The sequence below is a fragment of the Primulina tabacum genome, chromosome 6 (genome assembly GCF_025594145.1).
Source record: "Primulina tabacum isolate GXHZ01 chromosome 6, ASM2559414v2, whole genome shotgun sequence".
Taxonomy (NCBI): Eukaryota; Viridiplantae; Streptophyta; class Magnoliopsida; order Lamiales; family Gesneriaceae; genus Primulina; species Primulina tabacum.
In genome coordinates, this window is record NC_134555.1 from 43,823,952 (window position 1) to 43,842,610 (window position 18,659).

The 18,659-nt window shown below is 34.9% G+C and overlaps 1 protein-coding gene across 1 annotated transcript; it reads left to right on the forward strand.

Annotated features, from left to right (window-relative positions):
- Positions 1–1,724: 1,724 nt before the first annotated feature.
- On the forward strand, positions 1,725–18,634 carry LOC142549852 (protein RST1). The gene is made up of 25 exons (XM_075659046.1): positions 1,725–2,175; positions 2,348–2,629; positions 2,770–2,853; positions 3,006–3,282; positions 4,170–4,420; positions 4,714–4,894; positions 5,012–5,202; positions 5,340–5,440; positions 7,347–7,422; positions 8,748–8,879; positions 8,956–9,037; positions 9,861–9,933; positions 11,495–11,663; positions 11,904–12,034; positions 12,118–12,209; positions 12,549–12,628; positions 12,711–12,914; positions 13,013–13,090; positions 13,656–13,838; positions 14,303–15,205; positions 15,600–15,896; positions 16,133–16,786; positions 16,882–17,029; positions 17,113–17,231; positions 18,182–18,634. The coding sequence occupies exons 1-25, from the start codon at positions 1,795–1,797 to the stop codon at positions 18,530–18,532; spliced, it is 5,520 nt and encodes a 1,839-aa protein (XP_075515161.1). The 5' UTR covers positions 1,725–1,794; the 3' UTR covers positions 18,533–18,634.
- The last annotated feature ends 25 nt before the right edge of the window (positions 18,635–18,659 follow it).

Consider the following 18,659-nt stretch of genomic DNA (forward strand, 5'->3'; position numbering starts at 1 on the left):
ATTTTGGTCATCCATGAAAAAATATTATTTTTTATGCTAAGATTATTACTTTTTATTGTGAATATCGGTAGGGTTGACCAGTCTAACAGATAAAGATTCGTGAAACCGTCTCACATAAGACCTATTTTTTTTAACTTGGTCTATAATGTATCATAATTGGTTTTGAATCCAAAATTTAATCTCAAATTTGTGATGTTAGTGTCAGATGAACTGAACTATAAGGCATCATACATATCATTCAATCAAGGAAAAATGTACGTGTTCAAAAGTCAAATAGTTGATATATTTTCTCTTAGGGCCGTATTTTATTCATCCTCTTTCACTTTGGTAAATGTATAAAATAATTTTTCCTAATGAGTTTTTTTTTTTTTGGGGTTGTAGCTAGGAAGATGGGGCCATCGAATTAATTTGAAATATTTGCCTTTTTGACTTTGAGATGTCATTTTGTGCTTGTCCATGTGCCGGCTAGGGGATCTCCACATACACCTAGGCTACCCTATCTATTATCAAGATTTGATATCATATAACGAAATTCAACACGTTTAGTTTCAATCAAAACATCAATTTTACCTTTAAATTTAAATATTCAAAACACGATTTTCGTAAAATTAGAGCTTAAATTTTTTTTAAAAAAAATTTAAGCTCATTACGTTTTGCTCGTGATTTTATATGGAAAAAAGTGTATGTTTGCGAATAATGAATCCGAAAATAAAGAATCTTTTCATCCAAACCCCAAATTCAAAAATTAATATCTGAATCTCTGTGTGAGATATGGGTATCGCAAATTGGATTTCATTTGACATTTTTCACTAGAAAGGCTGCTATGAGTTATGGGTCACCTATAGACAATGACCCAAACACAGACTACTGATTCCAGTTGACAATGTCCAATTTCAATTAAAGTTGAGCCCAATTAGTTCGAGCCCGTTTCTTTAGATCTCAAGAGCATTTCCCTAGCCCACCAGAAGCTCGATGACACGCATATATACATGTGGTTTTCTTTCTTATTTTTGTTAGTTTGTAAAGTTTATAAAGATACCAGATAAGATATTTGATAGAAAAATATCTAAAATTTTAAAAATAATAAAGATAACGTTCTAGAAATTTAATAACATAAGTTACCAAAATTCTGAAATGTCAAACTTAGGCCACTAAAATTGTAGTTTTCTTTCTTATTTTTATATTACCATGCTTTGCATATTTTTAAAAATATTTATAATTCTTAACCTAAATTTCTAATTTAGAGTATGTATCTTGTGAGACGGTCTCATGAATCTTTATAAGTGAGACGAGTCAACACTACCGATATTACAATAAAAAGTAATACTCTTAGCAAGTAATATTTTTTCATGGATGACCCAAATAAAATATATATCTCACAAAATACGACTCGCGAGACCGTCTCACACAAGTTTTTGCTTCTAATTTGTACACCTCATATTTTATAATTTGTATGATTTGTAATTTTTTAAAATTCAAAGTGAATTTTTTTAAAATTCAATTTTGATTTTTGAAAAAAAATACTCTAAAAATTATATAAAAATAAAAAGTAAAAAATTTTAAATTCCATTTTTAAATTTTAAAAAACTTAATAAAAATCACGGAAACGTATCAAGTTCAAATAAGAAATATGGTTTTAAATTTTTTGTCAATTTAAGTTTTTATTTCTTAAAAACAGATAGTCTCTTAAATTTAATTGTAAGTCTGTTGAAACAGCTGTCTGTCTGAAGAGAATTTATTTAAGCGTGGACTATTTCTCAACGTCGTGTCTCCCCCTCTGAATCAGTCACAACGATGGAGTCTTACGCTCCACTGTTGGAGAAAACCCGAATCCCTCAACCCTCGCTTCAGCGACTCGCAGTTATCTCAATGTTCGAGAAGGTTCGCTCCGCGCCTTCATCCGACGCCGGAGTCGTTGCCATCAACCACTGCCTCCATTCCGCCTCCCCGGCTGTCGTTGAGCAATCGACGCGGGAACTCTGCCGATTGGTCGAAGACTCGAAATTTGATATCTCCAACGCCTTATTGGAAATCCATTCTGCACTCGAAGCTTCATCGAGTCCCCAATTTCGCTGTGTTTTCATTAAAGCGATTGGATTTCTTGCAAGGTTTGGATTTCAAGAGAAACTGTCTTCTTTCAAATTTCATTCGTCGGAAATTCATCCCTTCGTTAAGGTGGTTTTATCTAATATTTATTTTTTCTTACGTTAGACATTTTTAGTTTAGATTGACATATAACATATTTTTTTATTCGGTCTGTTCTTTATCATTCAAGAAAAGGCATTGTGAAGTTTTATTTATTTGCTTGTTTGTACCATGTAACGCACAAATGCTTTGGATTCTGCAGATTCTTTCATGTGGAAACGAGGTTCAGTGCGAACTAGTGAAACAGGTAGTTTTATTTATACTGAAGTGTAAGCATCTGGGAATGGAGGCAGTTTGTGAATTCTTGGGCCCTTTCTTGAATTATTTGGTTGTTAAAGTTCCGGTTATGGGGCATAGTTCGGCATTTGTGAGGAACTTATTTTCCACGATACTGGCTTTCTGTTGCTCATTTCCTCAAGAGGCAATTCCCATAGTCAACCTGTTATCGGAGCGTCTCAAATATTTCTCCTTTAAGAACGCGGAAGTAAGTTATAAATTTTATTCAAAATGATGTTGTTTGTACCTGATTTCCATTTGAAATGTGCCATAAACATTTATCTCTCAGGAATCATTAGATTACAGTTTGTCTGAAGTTTCGCCGTACTACCCTGTCCTTTCTTGCAGGAGGTTGCGAATATTTCTTATGTTGTTGAATGCTTGGTTGATGCATATCTGGTGGTGCTGAGGCAGTTAGTTGGAATGAGATCTGTACGTTTATTATGCCATTAACAAATCTCACACTTCTCTTGCACACTATTTTCAGCCTGTCATTATTTTGTTTATGCTAATTATGTTCCCTTTTACTCATTTGATTTTAGTTTTCTAGATAATTTTTTTTACTGGTTTCTCAATGATATCAGCTAGTTCATGAGGCTCAATTATGTGGTCTGGCATTGGTGGAAGCAATTTTATTGCTGCATACAGATTTTCGCGAGTGTTCGGGTGGGGTTGAAAAAAATTTAGATGCATCAAGGCGCTTATTGGTTGTTCAAAAAGAGCTTAACCTTAATTATATGGCTGAATTTTCCTCAGTGATGTTATCCTTGTTCCCAATTCTCGTGCAGTCGGAGCTTGAACACGAACAATATCCTGTACTGCAATTGGTTTTGTTTCTGTTGAGATGGAAAAATGAAAGGGGTAATGTTTTCTGCTCCAATAGTATGCTTTGGTTGTTTTCATTTTTGTGATCCAGATCTGCGGGGTTAAGAATTAGTCCGTCAAAACTCAAAACCATTTAAGATCAAACCAAAAGTGAATTTGATAATCACAAGCACACGCCAAGTTTGCAAAACCCTGTTTGGTTCCACGTAGTTGGATACAATTTCATCCATCACTTATTCGATGCTAATTAATGTGCAATTATCTCAGTCTATCGGTTTAACTAATTGATGTAGTGGAAGCGGATAATAAAAAGAATTAACATGTTGATTCACAGAGAATGCTAGGAAAATTTGGAAAAAATTGAAAATAATACTCAATTTGATTTTATTCACTTGAAACAGTGTCCATACCTCAAAAGCACATTTATGTAGAACATATTCACAGTTACCAAAATTGGGAAATATTTCGAAAAATAGGAATGATGTAATTAACGTAATTAAGGAAATCAAATTGGAACCAAATTTCGGTCTTCCAAGATCAATTTATTGACAAAACAGAAACTTACTAAAAACGAAGAAAACGCGAATTTGAAAGCCTAAATGAAAGAATTTGCCCAAAATCTTGTCTGGCTCGTGACAAAGTCACGAGTCTTGTTTGCTGGTCCGTTTAAAATCAAAGTAGCCTATTTCTTTTCCAAATCCGACATCGTCCTAAATCTGCTCATTTGAGTCGCGTTATTTGGACTTGGGGCGATCTCAATGTGTTAAAAGGCATCTTGCACTGCATCACTAATCCTCAGTCACCTAGCATGTGCCATTTGGTGTATTTAAAATTTTCTATGGAATGTTTCTCAAACGCTTGCATGCTTCTATAAATAATCGCTTTGCTACATTTATGTTATGAACTTTCGCATGGTTTTGCAGAATATGACATGAATGCCGTTACAAGTGAGTTGACTGAAGAAATTTTGTTCATTTTTCCTGCCCTTGCATTTGTTTCCTCTCCATCTAGGTGTATTAAACAAATAGCTAGTGATATACTCTCTATCCTGGGGAAGACTGCTACTGCTTTACTGATTGCACCAAAGAAAAAGCCGGCTGGACAATGGAAACAGCAGTCTATCACAACTCCCGGACACCTTATGTTTAGGTTTCTAAGGAATCTGTGGTTTGAGGTATTGCTTAATCACCTCGGTAAAAATTTTTGTCGTCATTATTTCTACTTGGCTTACTGATTTATAACCTTGCCATTGATCGAGTTAGAAAACAAGTATGCTTTCCGCTACTAGATTACATTTTCCTATTTTATTATTAATCAAATAATTATGAACCTCGCCTTTTGTGGAAGTGTGCTTGTGTGGCATGTTTCTACGAAATTTTTTAATTATTTGTAAAAGACTAAAAGATAAACATGGTTTTTATTTGGCTTGTCTTCTCGATCTATTTATGCAAAATTCTTCTGTTGCAGGATAAATCATTGTCGCTTGGTTTGGTTTATATCAATTTATTTTCTAATTGGAAAGCGTACACCAATGAAGAGCAAAATAGATTAAAAACTTGGAGTTCCTCTGTAAGAGAGTATTGTGTAGGAATTATTGAACACAAGCAGAGTGCGACAATCACACACTCTGGGGGAAGCTTTTTGACAGGTTAAACCATTTTCATGCTTTGTTAATATATGTCTCAGTCCTAATGTATCTTTCGTGTTAAAGTGCTTTTGAATCAATCCATTCCACATGATGCCTTCTATCCTTTTCGTCTGTCAGAAATGCCTTTGGTACTCTGTGCTATTGCAAGTGTCTTTCTCTTGCATCAACGGGGAGACTCTGTCATTGATCTCTTGGCTATTGGAAGTAGTCTGGAACCTAAGCTCGGTGTTCCATTGTTGTTAGCCATTCTATTCTACAGTCATATATTTTCTAGTAAAGATAAAGACAATGATGCTCATGACATGCTGGTGAGCCAGGACTTGAAACTCATGAATCATGTTCTTTATTTTTGATTGTATGCATGGTTGTGTTTTTGTAAGAAAAGAAGTGATTATCTGTGGATATCAAACTGCTAGTAATTTTATTTTTTTTATCGCTTCTACAGTTAAAACTCTTAGGTTTGCTTCCGTCACTTGCTTCACATTCCGCAATGACACCTCTGGTAGTTCAGATTCTTCTGCCAATGCTTAACAACGATGTGAATCCGTATGTATCCAGTAACTATTCTTATTTTTGAAGTGGTTGTGTATAAATGTATGGTTATCCTCTGAAAGACAATATTGATGGGCGGGTTTTTTTTTTTTTTTTTTTTTTGGGGGGGGGGGGGGGGGGGGGTGTATTTGTGTAGTGATAATGAAACTCTTTAACTCACTTCTATGTTCTGCCCTTGGTTCCTCTACTTAATCGCATATATGTTAGATCACGCGGTAATTTTCTCAACTAGTGTATGTCTTTTCAAGGTTTGAGCTGACATGCATGCACAGTTCCGTCCTTAATAGCTCAACAAAATATGTCGAAGCATTATTTATCCAATTTTATAGATGAACTTTAAGGTGAAATTACTTTGTTACCGGTAAACATAACTAAAGGGAAATATTTAGTCAAAAGACACACGGCATCATCGCAACGGAGCAATTCTTGTGCTGTGAACCATAATCCAGGACAGCTAGAGGTCCCGAACAACACCTGCTGTAGAAATCATACTTAGTAGGTGGCCGTGTATTGCTTTGTGTAGACTTCAAGCCTGAACCTAGTAGGATACGAAATTTAATTTTGGGAACCACTGACTGATTTAGATAATATCTCGATCCTCTAGTGAATTTTTTTTTTCATATTCTTCATGCTTAGATTATGGATTTTCTTAAATTTCCAAACCCTGGCTAAATTTATTTCCTTCATATTATTTGGGAGTTCAATATTTTTCCAAAAAAATATTCGTCGTGCAGAGGTAAAAAGTTGAGTATGAAAACCACTCTGTTACAGAATGGTGTAACATTTCCTGTTTCAAATGCTAATTGAGTGGCACATGGAATTTAATTAAGGTCCACTAATGGCAGTTCGAAATTTCCGTGCAAATGCTATTCTGTCTTGATCCCGTCGTTGGCTGTGGTGTAACAACCAAATGGGCTTATTTTTTTTTAATTCATTTTAAATTCCATAACAAATGAGAGTATCCTTTCTCATTATTTATGGGCAAAGATAATGAATATATTTTAAAAATATTTTGGTGCTTGTATGGTTTTTCTTTAAAAATACTAGAAAATATAGAATAGACTGATTTTTTATTTATAAAAAAATAAACCGAATTTAAAATTTTGAAAAATAGAAATTTATATTAAAAATCTCATATAAAATCGTTTTTTTTTTTATGTAAAATCACTTTATTTGATATGAATAAATTTTATAAAGCAAAAACCAAACTGAATAAACTATTTAGTTTATTTTCCAAAAACAAAAACCAAATCTATTTTTCAAATTAAATAAATTGTGCCAGTTATCTTAGTTTAGCAGAAATTTTGTTAGTGCCTACTTCGTTAATATTTTTATTTTATCGTTGTTAATTTTATTAATATTGTTATATTTAATATTTTTAAAAATATCATTAATTTATTTCTTAATAATAATAATAATATAATTAATTTATTTCTTGTGGTGTTATTATGTTAATATTAAGATGGCAGATTATCTGAAATCATGAACTTCTACTTTTTAACTATATTTTGACAAATAAATTTTTTTACTATAATTTAAAAATTAAACCGTGTTTTTTTAGAAAGTTATACATACTCATGAATTCATTTTTTGATGATGTTGAATGTATGAATTTTCCCCAATAGTTTCTATTTAAAATTTATTTTCATTATTAGTTGGTGTGAATTGCGACGATTTTCATTATTGTAGGTATTTTACATGATTTTTCAATAGCATTTGAATGGCATTTTCAAATTGCTGTTAGTGGACCATAATTAAATTCCACGTGCCACTCAATTAGAATTTGAAACAGGAAATGTTACACCATTTTGTGACAGAAGGTTCTCTTCCCTCTCTTATTATGTGTTTATTTGATTCTTATTTTGTTAATGATTGGTTTTTATTTTGTATTTGTTTCCAGTGTCATAAAAGCTACTGCAGTACGCATGATTTGTAAGACATGGGCGATAAATGATCGTGTCTTTGGAACTTTGCGTGTAAGATTCTATTTTTTTAATTTAGTTTGATCAGGAATCTTTTTCTATTGCTATGTCATTAAACTAGAATTCATCTGTATAAAGTTGATAGTGATTTCTAATTGGTTACCTTTTGATTCCTTAGATTTTTCTGACTTTCTTCCAGATTTCTGTAGTCATTGTTCTATCATCTTTTGCTAGAGTTAACAGCATATCAGGGGGTTCTCTACTTTCACCAATTTTGTACCAATTCTTCAGAAAACGTTCCCTGTTGTCAACGTTTTTTGGATGCCACATCTTTGTACCTTATCCAACACTTATTTATACCTTTCAAGAAAGGGACAAAAAAATTATGAAATCAAATTGTAGTTTCTTTGAACTCATGAAATAATCTTGGAACATAAAACAATGAATTGAGTTTAAAGCTGAAACAATAGACAACAGTCATGCTCGTGATATCTCATGTTTAAGGCTGGAGCTTGAGGACTTGTGATTTGTTTGCTTTAGTTTCATGATTAAAGCTATATATTAATTTTTGTGGTCACTTATTCTTTCAATACTAATATTTATGCATCATGCGTGTGCCATTCAGCATCTGCACTTGTGCAGTTCTGCAAGTATTAATATCATGCTGTTCGTCTTGATTGTGCTAATAGTTAGTTTTAATTTGAATAGTGTAAGGAAAGGGCGGACTAGGATGGTTAGCATGAACTTGTTAAAATCATGCATAATTGTGTCTATTGTCTTAATTTTTTTTCTTAATTGCAGTGATGGTTGCCTTGAATCAAGTACTATTTTCACAGTTGTTGCTGTACCTAATAAAATAACTTTAAAAATAAGCAAGTTGGAAGAGGAAACAGGGAAACAAATTGTTAAGTGCATGGCCTTTTTTTTAAAAAAAATGATCCAATTTTTTGTCAGAAGATTGCAATTCATGTTTATCATCTTAAAACTAAAACCATAAAAACTCGATTATATATGTGGTACTGTGTAGAATTGTGGCATGGTTTTCTTCTTTAATACCCATAGACTTGTAAAATTTTATCTCTACACATGTTTACTGTTTCAAATTAGATGTGAGGTTGAACACGTAAAGATTACTAAGATTGGATGGTGGACAAATTGTTATCCACCAACTATTTTTCACTAAATTTATTGTGCTACTGCTACCACGAATGCTAACAATAAAAAGAAAAAAATTGAATCAATAAAAGATGAGGTTTGAGTGGTTTGTGTTTTATTTTACTTTTATGATTGTATTGCAGTAATACTCTACCATTATGCTTTATTATCTTCCTTTTGGACAAGTAAATGTTCCATTTCTTTGATATTCTCATGAAATTTAGGGAGCGTTGCATCAAAATGTATTAAAGCAGTTTGCATCTGAAAGAAGTATCTGCATCAGTATCGCCGTTTCTATTCTAGATGTCTGCAAACAAAACCCTGATCGAGGTGTGGACCTTATATTGTCTGTTGAGGTGTGATGTCTTGCTTTTGTCTTGGGTTTTGTATGTGTTGTGTGAATTGCTCTAATTTGTCTAGTTGAATCAACAGGCTTGCATTGAAAACCACGATCATTTAGTTCGGTCTCTTGGATTCCAAAGCCTTGCTTGCCTTTGTGAAGCAGATGTCATTGGTATATCTATCTTTTATGTTTTCAGTTCTTTACCAAGAAAAAATTGTTTGAAATGCTGTCCAGTCACTTGAAATTATATCCTCGTGTTATGATATGAGTAGTGTTTGCTTATAGTCTCTTCTTTCCTTGTTCTGCTGTTTGGTAAATGATTGCCTGCATTGTGAAAAATTTGCTGAATTACTTTTTTTGAAATGATTGCATCAATTCTTTCTTTTACGCACCTAGGGAGACATTTATAGTGGTGCTCTTGTCTCGGACTTCTATGATTGCTTTGTAATGTTATATTGTGTTAAGATTGTTGTCCTACCTCCGGTCCATCTCCACAAAATGTTGTGGTTTAACAATTGAAGGGAACCTCCAATTACATCTTTATTGGACAACAACCAGCCAGTTCCTTGTTATTTTTCCAAATCCTGTCACTCCTTCAGTAACAGCCCTTTCATTGCAGACCGAGCAGTATATATTATAATGGGCAGTACTGAGCTATTCTCAGAGCTGGTTTTTCTGTTACCCTTATTCCGTGATTTCGATGATGAACCCAAAGGGACTGTTTGAGAGCTGAAGAACTCTAATATTGCTAGCACCCTAAAACTAAATTACAATTGGCTGTGCTCACTGATGTTACTCACACTTGGATATGCACTCTAATTTTAACGCATGTTCCTTCAGTCATATCAGCATTCTACTCGTAACATTCTCGTGGATTCCTTTTGTCATGACAGGATTGTAGCCCTGAGATATGATTCCAATGCATACTTGCTTTGCTTTTTCTTGATACAATTACGATTTAAAAATTTATGATCTTGTGTTGCTATTTGCTCAGATTTTTACACAGCCTGGGATGTGATTGAAGTGCACGCACGGAACTACTTGGGGAATGCTCTTGTTGCTCATGGGTAAATAATCACTCCGGCACGTTCTTTTTCTAGTTGCATTATGTTGAACTTTAAGATTTAAATCCATTTAAAAGCAACTGTTGGCCTTTGGATTGATCTTTTGAGCATATGTTTAGGACTCCGTTTGAAAAAGTATGAGTTGAACTCAGGGGCGGAGCCAGGATTGTAGTTCAGTGTAAGCAACAATATACAGTAATTAATAAAGCAAGAAAAAGGACATCGGTTAATTGACAGCCTTAAATAACGTGTCATAAGGTTCGAACACAAGCTACACACAGCCATAAACACCTGTTAGTTGATGGGAAACGTTGGAAAAATGACGACGAACGTGTACAGAACCGACGATCAAAACAAAATCTGATAGAAAATATAAACCCTACATTTAAAAAATATGCATGCATGAATTCATTCCCGCTCGCAAAAAAGACACATACTTTAAAAACAATTGAACGATTGAAGAACATTGAAAGAAAAATCGAACCTAAATTTTGATGAAATTCATAGAATATGGAAGATGATTAATATGAATTGAAATGACTGTTAATCAGAGTGTATGAAATTCATGACTCATGATGAGAAAACACAGTGTAGAAGGTTAACAGTCTATCTGGTTAGTATAGTAGGTAAATTTTTTATAATTTGAATATAAAATTTGGGTCAATAAATTATTAAGAAAAAAATTGTTGTTTCTTGGGTTTAGTACGGGGAGCTAGACGTATAATATTAGCAAAATTTTGGGTCTAAAAATTATAATACACACACACACACTTTTTTGGGCCAAGTGTGGGCAGTTAGCTCCTCCATTGGTTGAACTCTTGTCCTCAAGTTTATTTCCTTCTTTCCCTTTGTTTTTTTAAGGTTTCTTTTAATAAAATGAGGTTTGAATATGCCATCAGGCCTGATTTTAGACATAATGTCTCTTTGTACAATTTGTTTAGCACAATGTAGAGAAATATTACATAACTATAAGCTCAGATGTTTATCTTGAAGAAGGTTTTAATGACCTTAATTCTTCAAGCCATTTGTTCTTGCATGCATCTCTTTTTTGTGTTTTCTCATTACATGAGTTTAGACAACGGATTTGAGGAATACAAATTGTGAATGATTCTAATAATTTAGGGCTTGGACCTTTTGATGTAATTACAAACATGGATAAGATATGTGTAACTACATGGATAAGACATGTGTAACTGACCCGAAATAGTTATGCTAATAGACTTCTATGAGTTACATTAAGTTTTTTTAATTGAGCCCTGTCAGTTATCAATTTTCCGTACTGATGTACTCTTTGTTGTGTTTCACTCATATCTTCCTTCATATTTCGTGGGCATTATTTACTTATTTTAGTGCTGTCTTCAAAATGTCTCTCATTCTGGATATTCTTGGAGAAGTGCAATAATATGGGTATTTTTTCAGTTGCCCTTTAGGTGTGTTCATATATCTTGAGAAATTTTCAGTTTCTTCTGCTGTTAGCCTGATGTAGGATTTATTCCTGATAAAGTTCTCTTCAGATACCATGAGAACTTACTTCTAATGTTCCGATACTTTTTTCACTCTCTAGCCTTTCTCTGCTTCTGAAGTGGGGGTCAATGGATGCTGATGCATATCCTGGAGCTGCTACAAGTGTCGTGAACATATTGTGGAATATTGTAACCTGTAGAGAAGTTGGTCAAAGTTCTTTGTGGACTTTTGCTCAAGAAGCTGCCTTTGCTGCTTTATTGCAGTATGAGGTAGGCTTTAGGTTTTTTGAATGTGTTCATGGATCGGTTAGTTGTTTGTACTATATTATTATCACGTTTTTTGCAGAATATATTGTTACTGAATCTGGTAGCAAAATGATGGCACTAGGGCATTTACAGTTCTTTTAGAACTTATCGTTATAATTTAAGTGGATGTCAGGGTTTTATATGTTTGTCCTTGCTTTTCAATATTTTAAAATTTTTGGCTCTTAACATGCCCCTTTTAACCAGGGGGTGCATATTCAGAATAGCATACCAGATTTCAGCAGCAGGAACATGGAATTGCTCATTTCTCAGGATAACCCTGAATTACTGAAAGCAGTGGAAGAATTTGAAGTCAAAATTATAAATCATGAGCACATGTTAGATGATTCCATTTTTGCTATCTAACTTTTTTGATAGAAATTATTAAATTCTCACATCGATATTTTTTATATTTTTGCAGCACAAGACAAAGATTTGTAAAGCAGAGAAAGGTCTCTGGAAACAAAATCGTTAAGCTGTTAGATGTTGTCCCTGACGTTATATTTACTTCAGGTACGAACCAATTGGTTCTGTAAATTATATAATGTCAATGTTTGGTGGAATGATGTTATTATCCATCTTTGCTCATTGCTTGATGCATACACATTCAAACACCTAAGAACCTACCGGTTAGTGTATTCACACGATGCTATTTCTATCAACTTTTCTAAAGAATCGAGTTGCTTTCTAGTTCATTCTTCTCAATCAATTTCAAATTCTAATTTTTCGACAATGATGTTACACACATTGAGTTTCAATGTTCAAGTAATTACGACTGACATTTTTAATTCTGAAATATATGTTTGGATTCAAATATGTACATTCTTGCTACCATCATTATTTCTATTACAGGTAGTAACCACAGGGCTAAAGAATTGCCTGGTGCAGCTTTACTTGTCATCCCTACTCCCAAAGATAGGACTCACCAAAAAGTAAGAAAACAAGTTTGTTGTGTCATGTTTACATTATTTTTGAATTTACTGGCCTTTGAGCACCAGTGCACTGGGACAACAGGATGTGCATGCTGTATATGAGGATGCAACCATGGAAATAGCTGCTTCTCTTCAGCTCTCGAGGAATATCTTGCTTGCTCTTTTCTCTTTGCAATCTTGGAAACCTTTTATGTTGAGATGGATTAGGTCTGGCATCATGGTACTTGAGGCAAAGGCGCATACAGTGCCAGATAAAACTTTGAAGGCTGGTGATTATATTTTGAAGGTTTAGTATACTTTTTGTCCTTTTATGGTTGTCGTTTGCTTTAATTCATGGCTTTCTGAAAAATTTTCAATTTGAATTTTTTAATCATAATCATGCAGGTTATAACAAGGTTAGCTGAAACAGCAAACCCTCAATCCGCTGAAAATATGGCTCTTGCACTGGGAGCTTTTTGTCTGGTGATTAACATAGAAATTCGATCATCTATACTATATAATCATCTGTTTCTTTTCACCACATGGATCATTCTTATCATGTTTCTGACCGTTCCTTGCCTACGGTCAGAAACATCGATGCTTTTCATGATTCTAAGAACCAGTCATGGATTCATTGTGCTGCTTTGCTCATCTAAAATAATTTCATGAAACAGGAACTTATTTTTTCTAATGTAGATTGTAGATAGAATTCATTATAGTAAAATGATTAGAAGAGTTCCAGTGTTAAACGAAATTAGGAATTGAGTCAACTGCAAATAATTATAAATTTGGATCCCAATGGCTGTTCTAGCTCCTACACAAATTCAGAGTGCTCAAGGTAAGTTTGTGGGGAGGATTAATTTTATATCTTTACAGAACTTAGGAGCTATGCAAGGAACTTTGGGTGAGATCTAAATCATATGATGGGTATATCCAAGAATTATAATGACATCACAAGTTGATTTAAATTAAGTCTATTATGTTGTGCTTTAAGATACATGCTTTGTCACATATCATATGGATCCCTGACTGCTATTTTCTGATGTAGGTACTACCACCTTCTGCACACACCATCAAGTCAGTAGCTTCGAAGTTCTTGCTCAATTGGCTATCTCAGTATGAGCATGAACATCGCCAGTGGTCGGCGGCAATTTCTCTTGGGTTGATATCATGTTGCCTGCATGTGACTGATCACAAGCAAAAGTTTGAAAATATCAATGCACTCATTGAGGTTTGGTGCTTAATAGTTTGTATTATTTGCAGTAAGAAACCACTGAGGCTTGGCTGTGACTGAGAATGGTCTGACTTAGAAACTTGGATTTTTGTGCTTCACCATATATGATTTTGCAACATTCTTGTTGCTTAATATGTTATATGTTGTGGTGCATTATTCATTATGCATATAAAATTTTTAATTGAAATTGTGTCACTCGTTCTAATTAGAAAAGTCATTGAAAATTCTCTTCATTGGGTTCCTTTTTTTGGCAGAATCACTGAATCTCCTTTCTGAACCCTCTAATCTATTTTTTACATGTTAGATGCATGAATCATGTATGGTTACCACAATTTCGATGTCAATTTATTTGGATGGTGATCCTGTTATTCTTTGAAATTGGAACTATATCTCTATCTAGCTGGGTTAACTTGGATGTTGTGATACAGTTAGGCAGTTAGCTTTGGTTTGTTATCTTACAGGTGGCATCTGTTAGCAAGAGCACCCTTGTGAAAGGAGCTTGTGGAACTGGATTGGGTTTCTCGTGTCAAGATCTACTGACTAGAGTCAATTCTGAATCTAATACTCTACACGAAAAGAACACATTCAATAAGCAGGAAACTGATTTGTTGAGGAAAATCCTTAGAAGCTTGGTCCAGATGATATGCCAGTTTACTGGATCTTCAGCTCATATTCTTGAAAAGCTAGCTTCATATTTTCCTCTTGGAACAGATGATTCCACCCAACCTGGTACTGTTGAGTTTCTGAGAGAGGATTCTGATAGTCTGGATCTGGAGGACATATGGGGTATTGCCGGACCTATCATTGGTTTGGGGAATTCTTTTGGTGCGTTATACAGGGCTGGCGCTCATGATGCAGTTTGTTATTTAAAAGATCTGATCTTTTCGTGGATTATTCCTAGTGCAAATTTCCTGTTTTCTAAGTCAGCTGTAAGTGAAACAGGTTGGCAAATGCCATCTGTAGGAGCATGTCTTGCGATTCCATCTATAGTGCTTTTCTGCCAAAGGGTTGAATTGATCGATCGCACTGAGTTGGTCCATATTGTGAATGTCTTCATGGAGCTAATCTCTGAACTGCTGCTATCTGTTGAATTATCTGATACCTTCCACCAATGCTTGTTGATGGCATCTTGTGTAGGAGCTGGAAGTCTTCTTTCTATCATTTTAAATGCGGGGGTGCACTCGTTAGAAGTCGAGCCTGTTAAAGGTTTGCTGGCATTATTTAGGAGAACTTACTCCAGTCCTCACCCTCCAATTATTCATCTAGGAGGAATGCTTGGAGTTGTAAACGCATTAGGGGCTAGTGCTGGAATATTGATTCCACATTACCGTTTACCTTCCTTGCATACCACATTCAGTCAAAAGGTTGCCAACTCAAGTCACTCGTGTTTATTTTTATAATTTCTTAGAGGAGACATTATATGCCCTTCCCTCCTAAAACATATGGTAAAATTTTTTGCAACTTAACCTATGTAAAATTAAATATTTCCCGACTACAAAAGATTGCGCCCACGCCCATACCCTTGTGCTATATGGTTTTCCTAGTGGATGTCAAAAGAAACTTTTGGTGCATGAATCTGAGCGATGGAATATACTATTTTTGAATGTGATTATCACCCATAGCCAATTAAACATCTTAGTATCTGGGAAGTTATCGTTTTGATTTTTAAAAGGTAAATAGCATTTGTAAGCATATATGGAAATGGAGTCAAAACAAGTTTATTGTGTTTGTAATGGGTTGATATTATATTTCCTGCAGGAATCTTCTTATGCCTTGGGTCCGCTGCTTTCGAATCTGGTTCTAGAGCAGGAATTGCTCACACTGATTCAAGAACTATTTCTTGTGGCTCAGAATTCTGATGATCCTCGATTGCAGCATTATGCATCGTGGACAGTCACATTTCTCAGGCATTATGTCTTTACCGAAGAAACCTCATATGAGGAGATTGCTGTGCATAACCAATCTGGTGTTCACAAGTCCATTCCTCTGGGCTTAGCTGAAGACAGTTTGGTCATGAAACTGTCTTTGTGGCTGATAAATGTGAATTATCCCGAGGTAGGCTTTCATTCTAAAGGTTTACAATTTCGAAAAATAAAGACTAAATTACTGATTTGCCATCATTTTGGTTTGATACACACACACACATATATAACAGTTTGGTACCAGAATTGATATCAACACAATTGCTTGTGCTTTGTGACGTCTGTCATTGTGATTTCATAGGTTTACAAGTTGGGGCAACAAACACTAATTTCTAATCAGCTTTCACTTTGTTTGTAATTTTTTTTTAGCTTGGTACCAGAACTAATATCAGCACAGTTGCTTGTGCTTTGCGATGTCTTTCACATGCTCCAAGATTGCCATCATTGGATTGGGGTGCAGTCATCAGACGATGCATGAAATATAGTGATCAGGTTGCCGAAGTGCCTTCAAGAAATTTAGCCTCGAGGAGAACACTCAGGGAGGAATGTTTCCTGTTTTCTTTATCACATGCAAGCCAATTTGATTCTCTCCTTGGCTTCCTCGATGAACTATCTGATCTGCCAAGACTGAAGACACTTGAGTCAAATCTGCAGTCACTAGTGTTCTTGCACCTGGGAGCCCTGTTGAAGATATTCTCCTTTTCTAGACTAGAAAAGCTCTTTGATGATCTAGCTGCCTTCATACTGTGGTTTGTGTCTTCTGATCAATACAACCAAGCACAGAAAGTCTCGTTAAGAGTTTTATGCTGGAAGGGATTGTATCTTTGTTTAAACAAATCTGCTTTAGAGGCTCATGACTATGCATATACTTTGGAGCATTGTATGGAGGTTCTATTTGAAATGTTGCCGTGGTCTCACTTGACCGATACTGGATTATATCATAGTAATTCCAGTGCGGAATGGGCTGAAGCAATTAGATGCCTGGGGAAGGCTCGGCAAAGTTGGCTATCAAATCTTTTGATGGTACCGTTTCCCTTGTTGTTTTTAAGCTTCTGCAGCTCTAATTGTTATTGCAAAACCGCGTAGCTTGGAGCTGTCAAATAATTTTTCTCCTACAGGTTTTGGATTCAAATTTCAAAGAAAAGAACAGAGATTTGAAAACTTTGAAAAAGATTCAGGCTAAAGTGGCGCTAGTTCGAATTGGTTCCGTTCCTCTGTTGGAGCTTGCAAAATGGAAAGCTATTATATTGGACACTGATTCAGAAGGTTAGTGTGCTGATTATCAAATTAAATAATGTTACATTCTTAGGATCCACGCCAGTAGACTTACAAAAGTCTTGAAATTGCAGTTATCTGGAATATTCTGGTAGAAATCGCTGTAACTTTGCAAGACACAGAAGAAAATGTTAGAAGACAATGGCTAGTTGATACTGCTGAAATTCTCTGTGTGACAAGTCACCCTTCCACGGTATGAACCAAATAAATCCATTGCCTTTTGGAATCGAGTTAAACATCGTCGCTATAAAGAAAATTGTATTCCATTTTCATTTTTGGTTGAATTTTGAATAATAGTTAAAATACAGTGTTTAAAGAATGCAACAAAACAAAATCCCAGAGACACAGATGACAAAGGAGCTAAAACTTTTAATTCAGAATACAATTATTACCTTGTTTTATAAGTAAAAATATATTGGAGATATAGCAGAAGATCTTTCAGAGTGAATAATAATAAAATCTTGTTAAGGACTAGTATAATTTTAGTAATTACCAAATCTGATTTGACACGCTTTCATTTCTATACCTTGTTGATGCACATTTAATCATACGTAGCTTGTGTCCATCAAATGTGTGTTCATGTTGAGAACTTGCACTACGACTGGAAGCGTGGAACCTTCATAGGATTTCCTTAATGTTGCTCCTCTACCTTTTCTCCTCTTCCTTTCCTGGAGTTTGCCACGTTGAGCTTATTGTGTTATACAAATTTCTGGTTGTCCTAGCTATAATTTTTTATTTTTCCAATGGGGGGAGGAAGGTGTCCTAATATCTAAAATGGAGGGTTATAATTTTACTTGGTTTTTCTCTTTGGATTTCTTGTGATTCCATTTCCTCTCCTTCCGTTCAAGTTAGTTTTGCTACTTTTTTTGGATGGTTGTGCACAATGATTAGATGTATTTCAATTGATTCTTTGTAACCAGAGACAACCGGAGTGTACTTTCTGTCTATCACTCAAAACGTGTAGAAATCACACACTGTACGCCTTAGCATATGAAAACTCAAAAGACCATTGCACCCGTTTCAGCATAAAACTGTAATTTTTGGCAAAAGTAACCCTTTGCAGTCCACGAGCTAGGTCGATATAACGCAGAAAAGAATGTGGCTAACTATAGTGATCACTTTGTGGGTTTCCTTTTTATGCAGGCATTACGGTTTCTAGGCTTGTTATGTGGCAGTTGCTGCAAATACATGCCCATTTTGGTTGCTGATAAGGTAAGTGTGCTGAGTGACCTGCCTGTCACCCTTTCCGCTCTCCTATCGGGAACAGGTTGGGAGATGGCTGCGGAATCTGTAGCTTCTTACATATGGACATCAACGGACAGGATTCTTGATTGGGTCACACACAGAGAGAGTGCCGATTATTTACAGATTGACAGGAGCGAGAATGACACTGCGGATGCCTTATTGCGGTTGCTGCATCGCACGAGCATATTGTTGAAAGGATATTTGCCTGTGGACAAGCAGCTGAGACTTGCTAACATGCATTTTACATGAACATTACTAATTCAATTTTTTTTTTTACTTAAATACCATGAGCTTAGGGGTTTTGTTTTAACATTCAATATTTTTATGTACAACTTTTTCTGTAAATTTAAGCTTCTAATATAGTGTAAATGAATAC

Excerpts from the sequence above, each read along its gene's own strand:
- LOC142549852 (XM_075659046.1), top strand. The coding sequence starts at position 1,795 with ATGGAGTCTTACGCTCCACTGTTGGAGAAAACCCGAATCCCTCAACCC. Across the intron at positions 5,203-5,339 it reads ATGATGCTCATGACATGCTG|TTAAAACTCTTAGGTTTGCT; the intron begins GTGAGCCAGGAC and ends TCGCTTCTACAG. Across the intron at positions 11,664-11,903 it reads CTGCTTTATTGCAGTATGAG|GGGGTGCATATTCAGAATAG; the intron begins GTAGGCTTTAGG and ends CCTTTTAACCAG.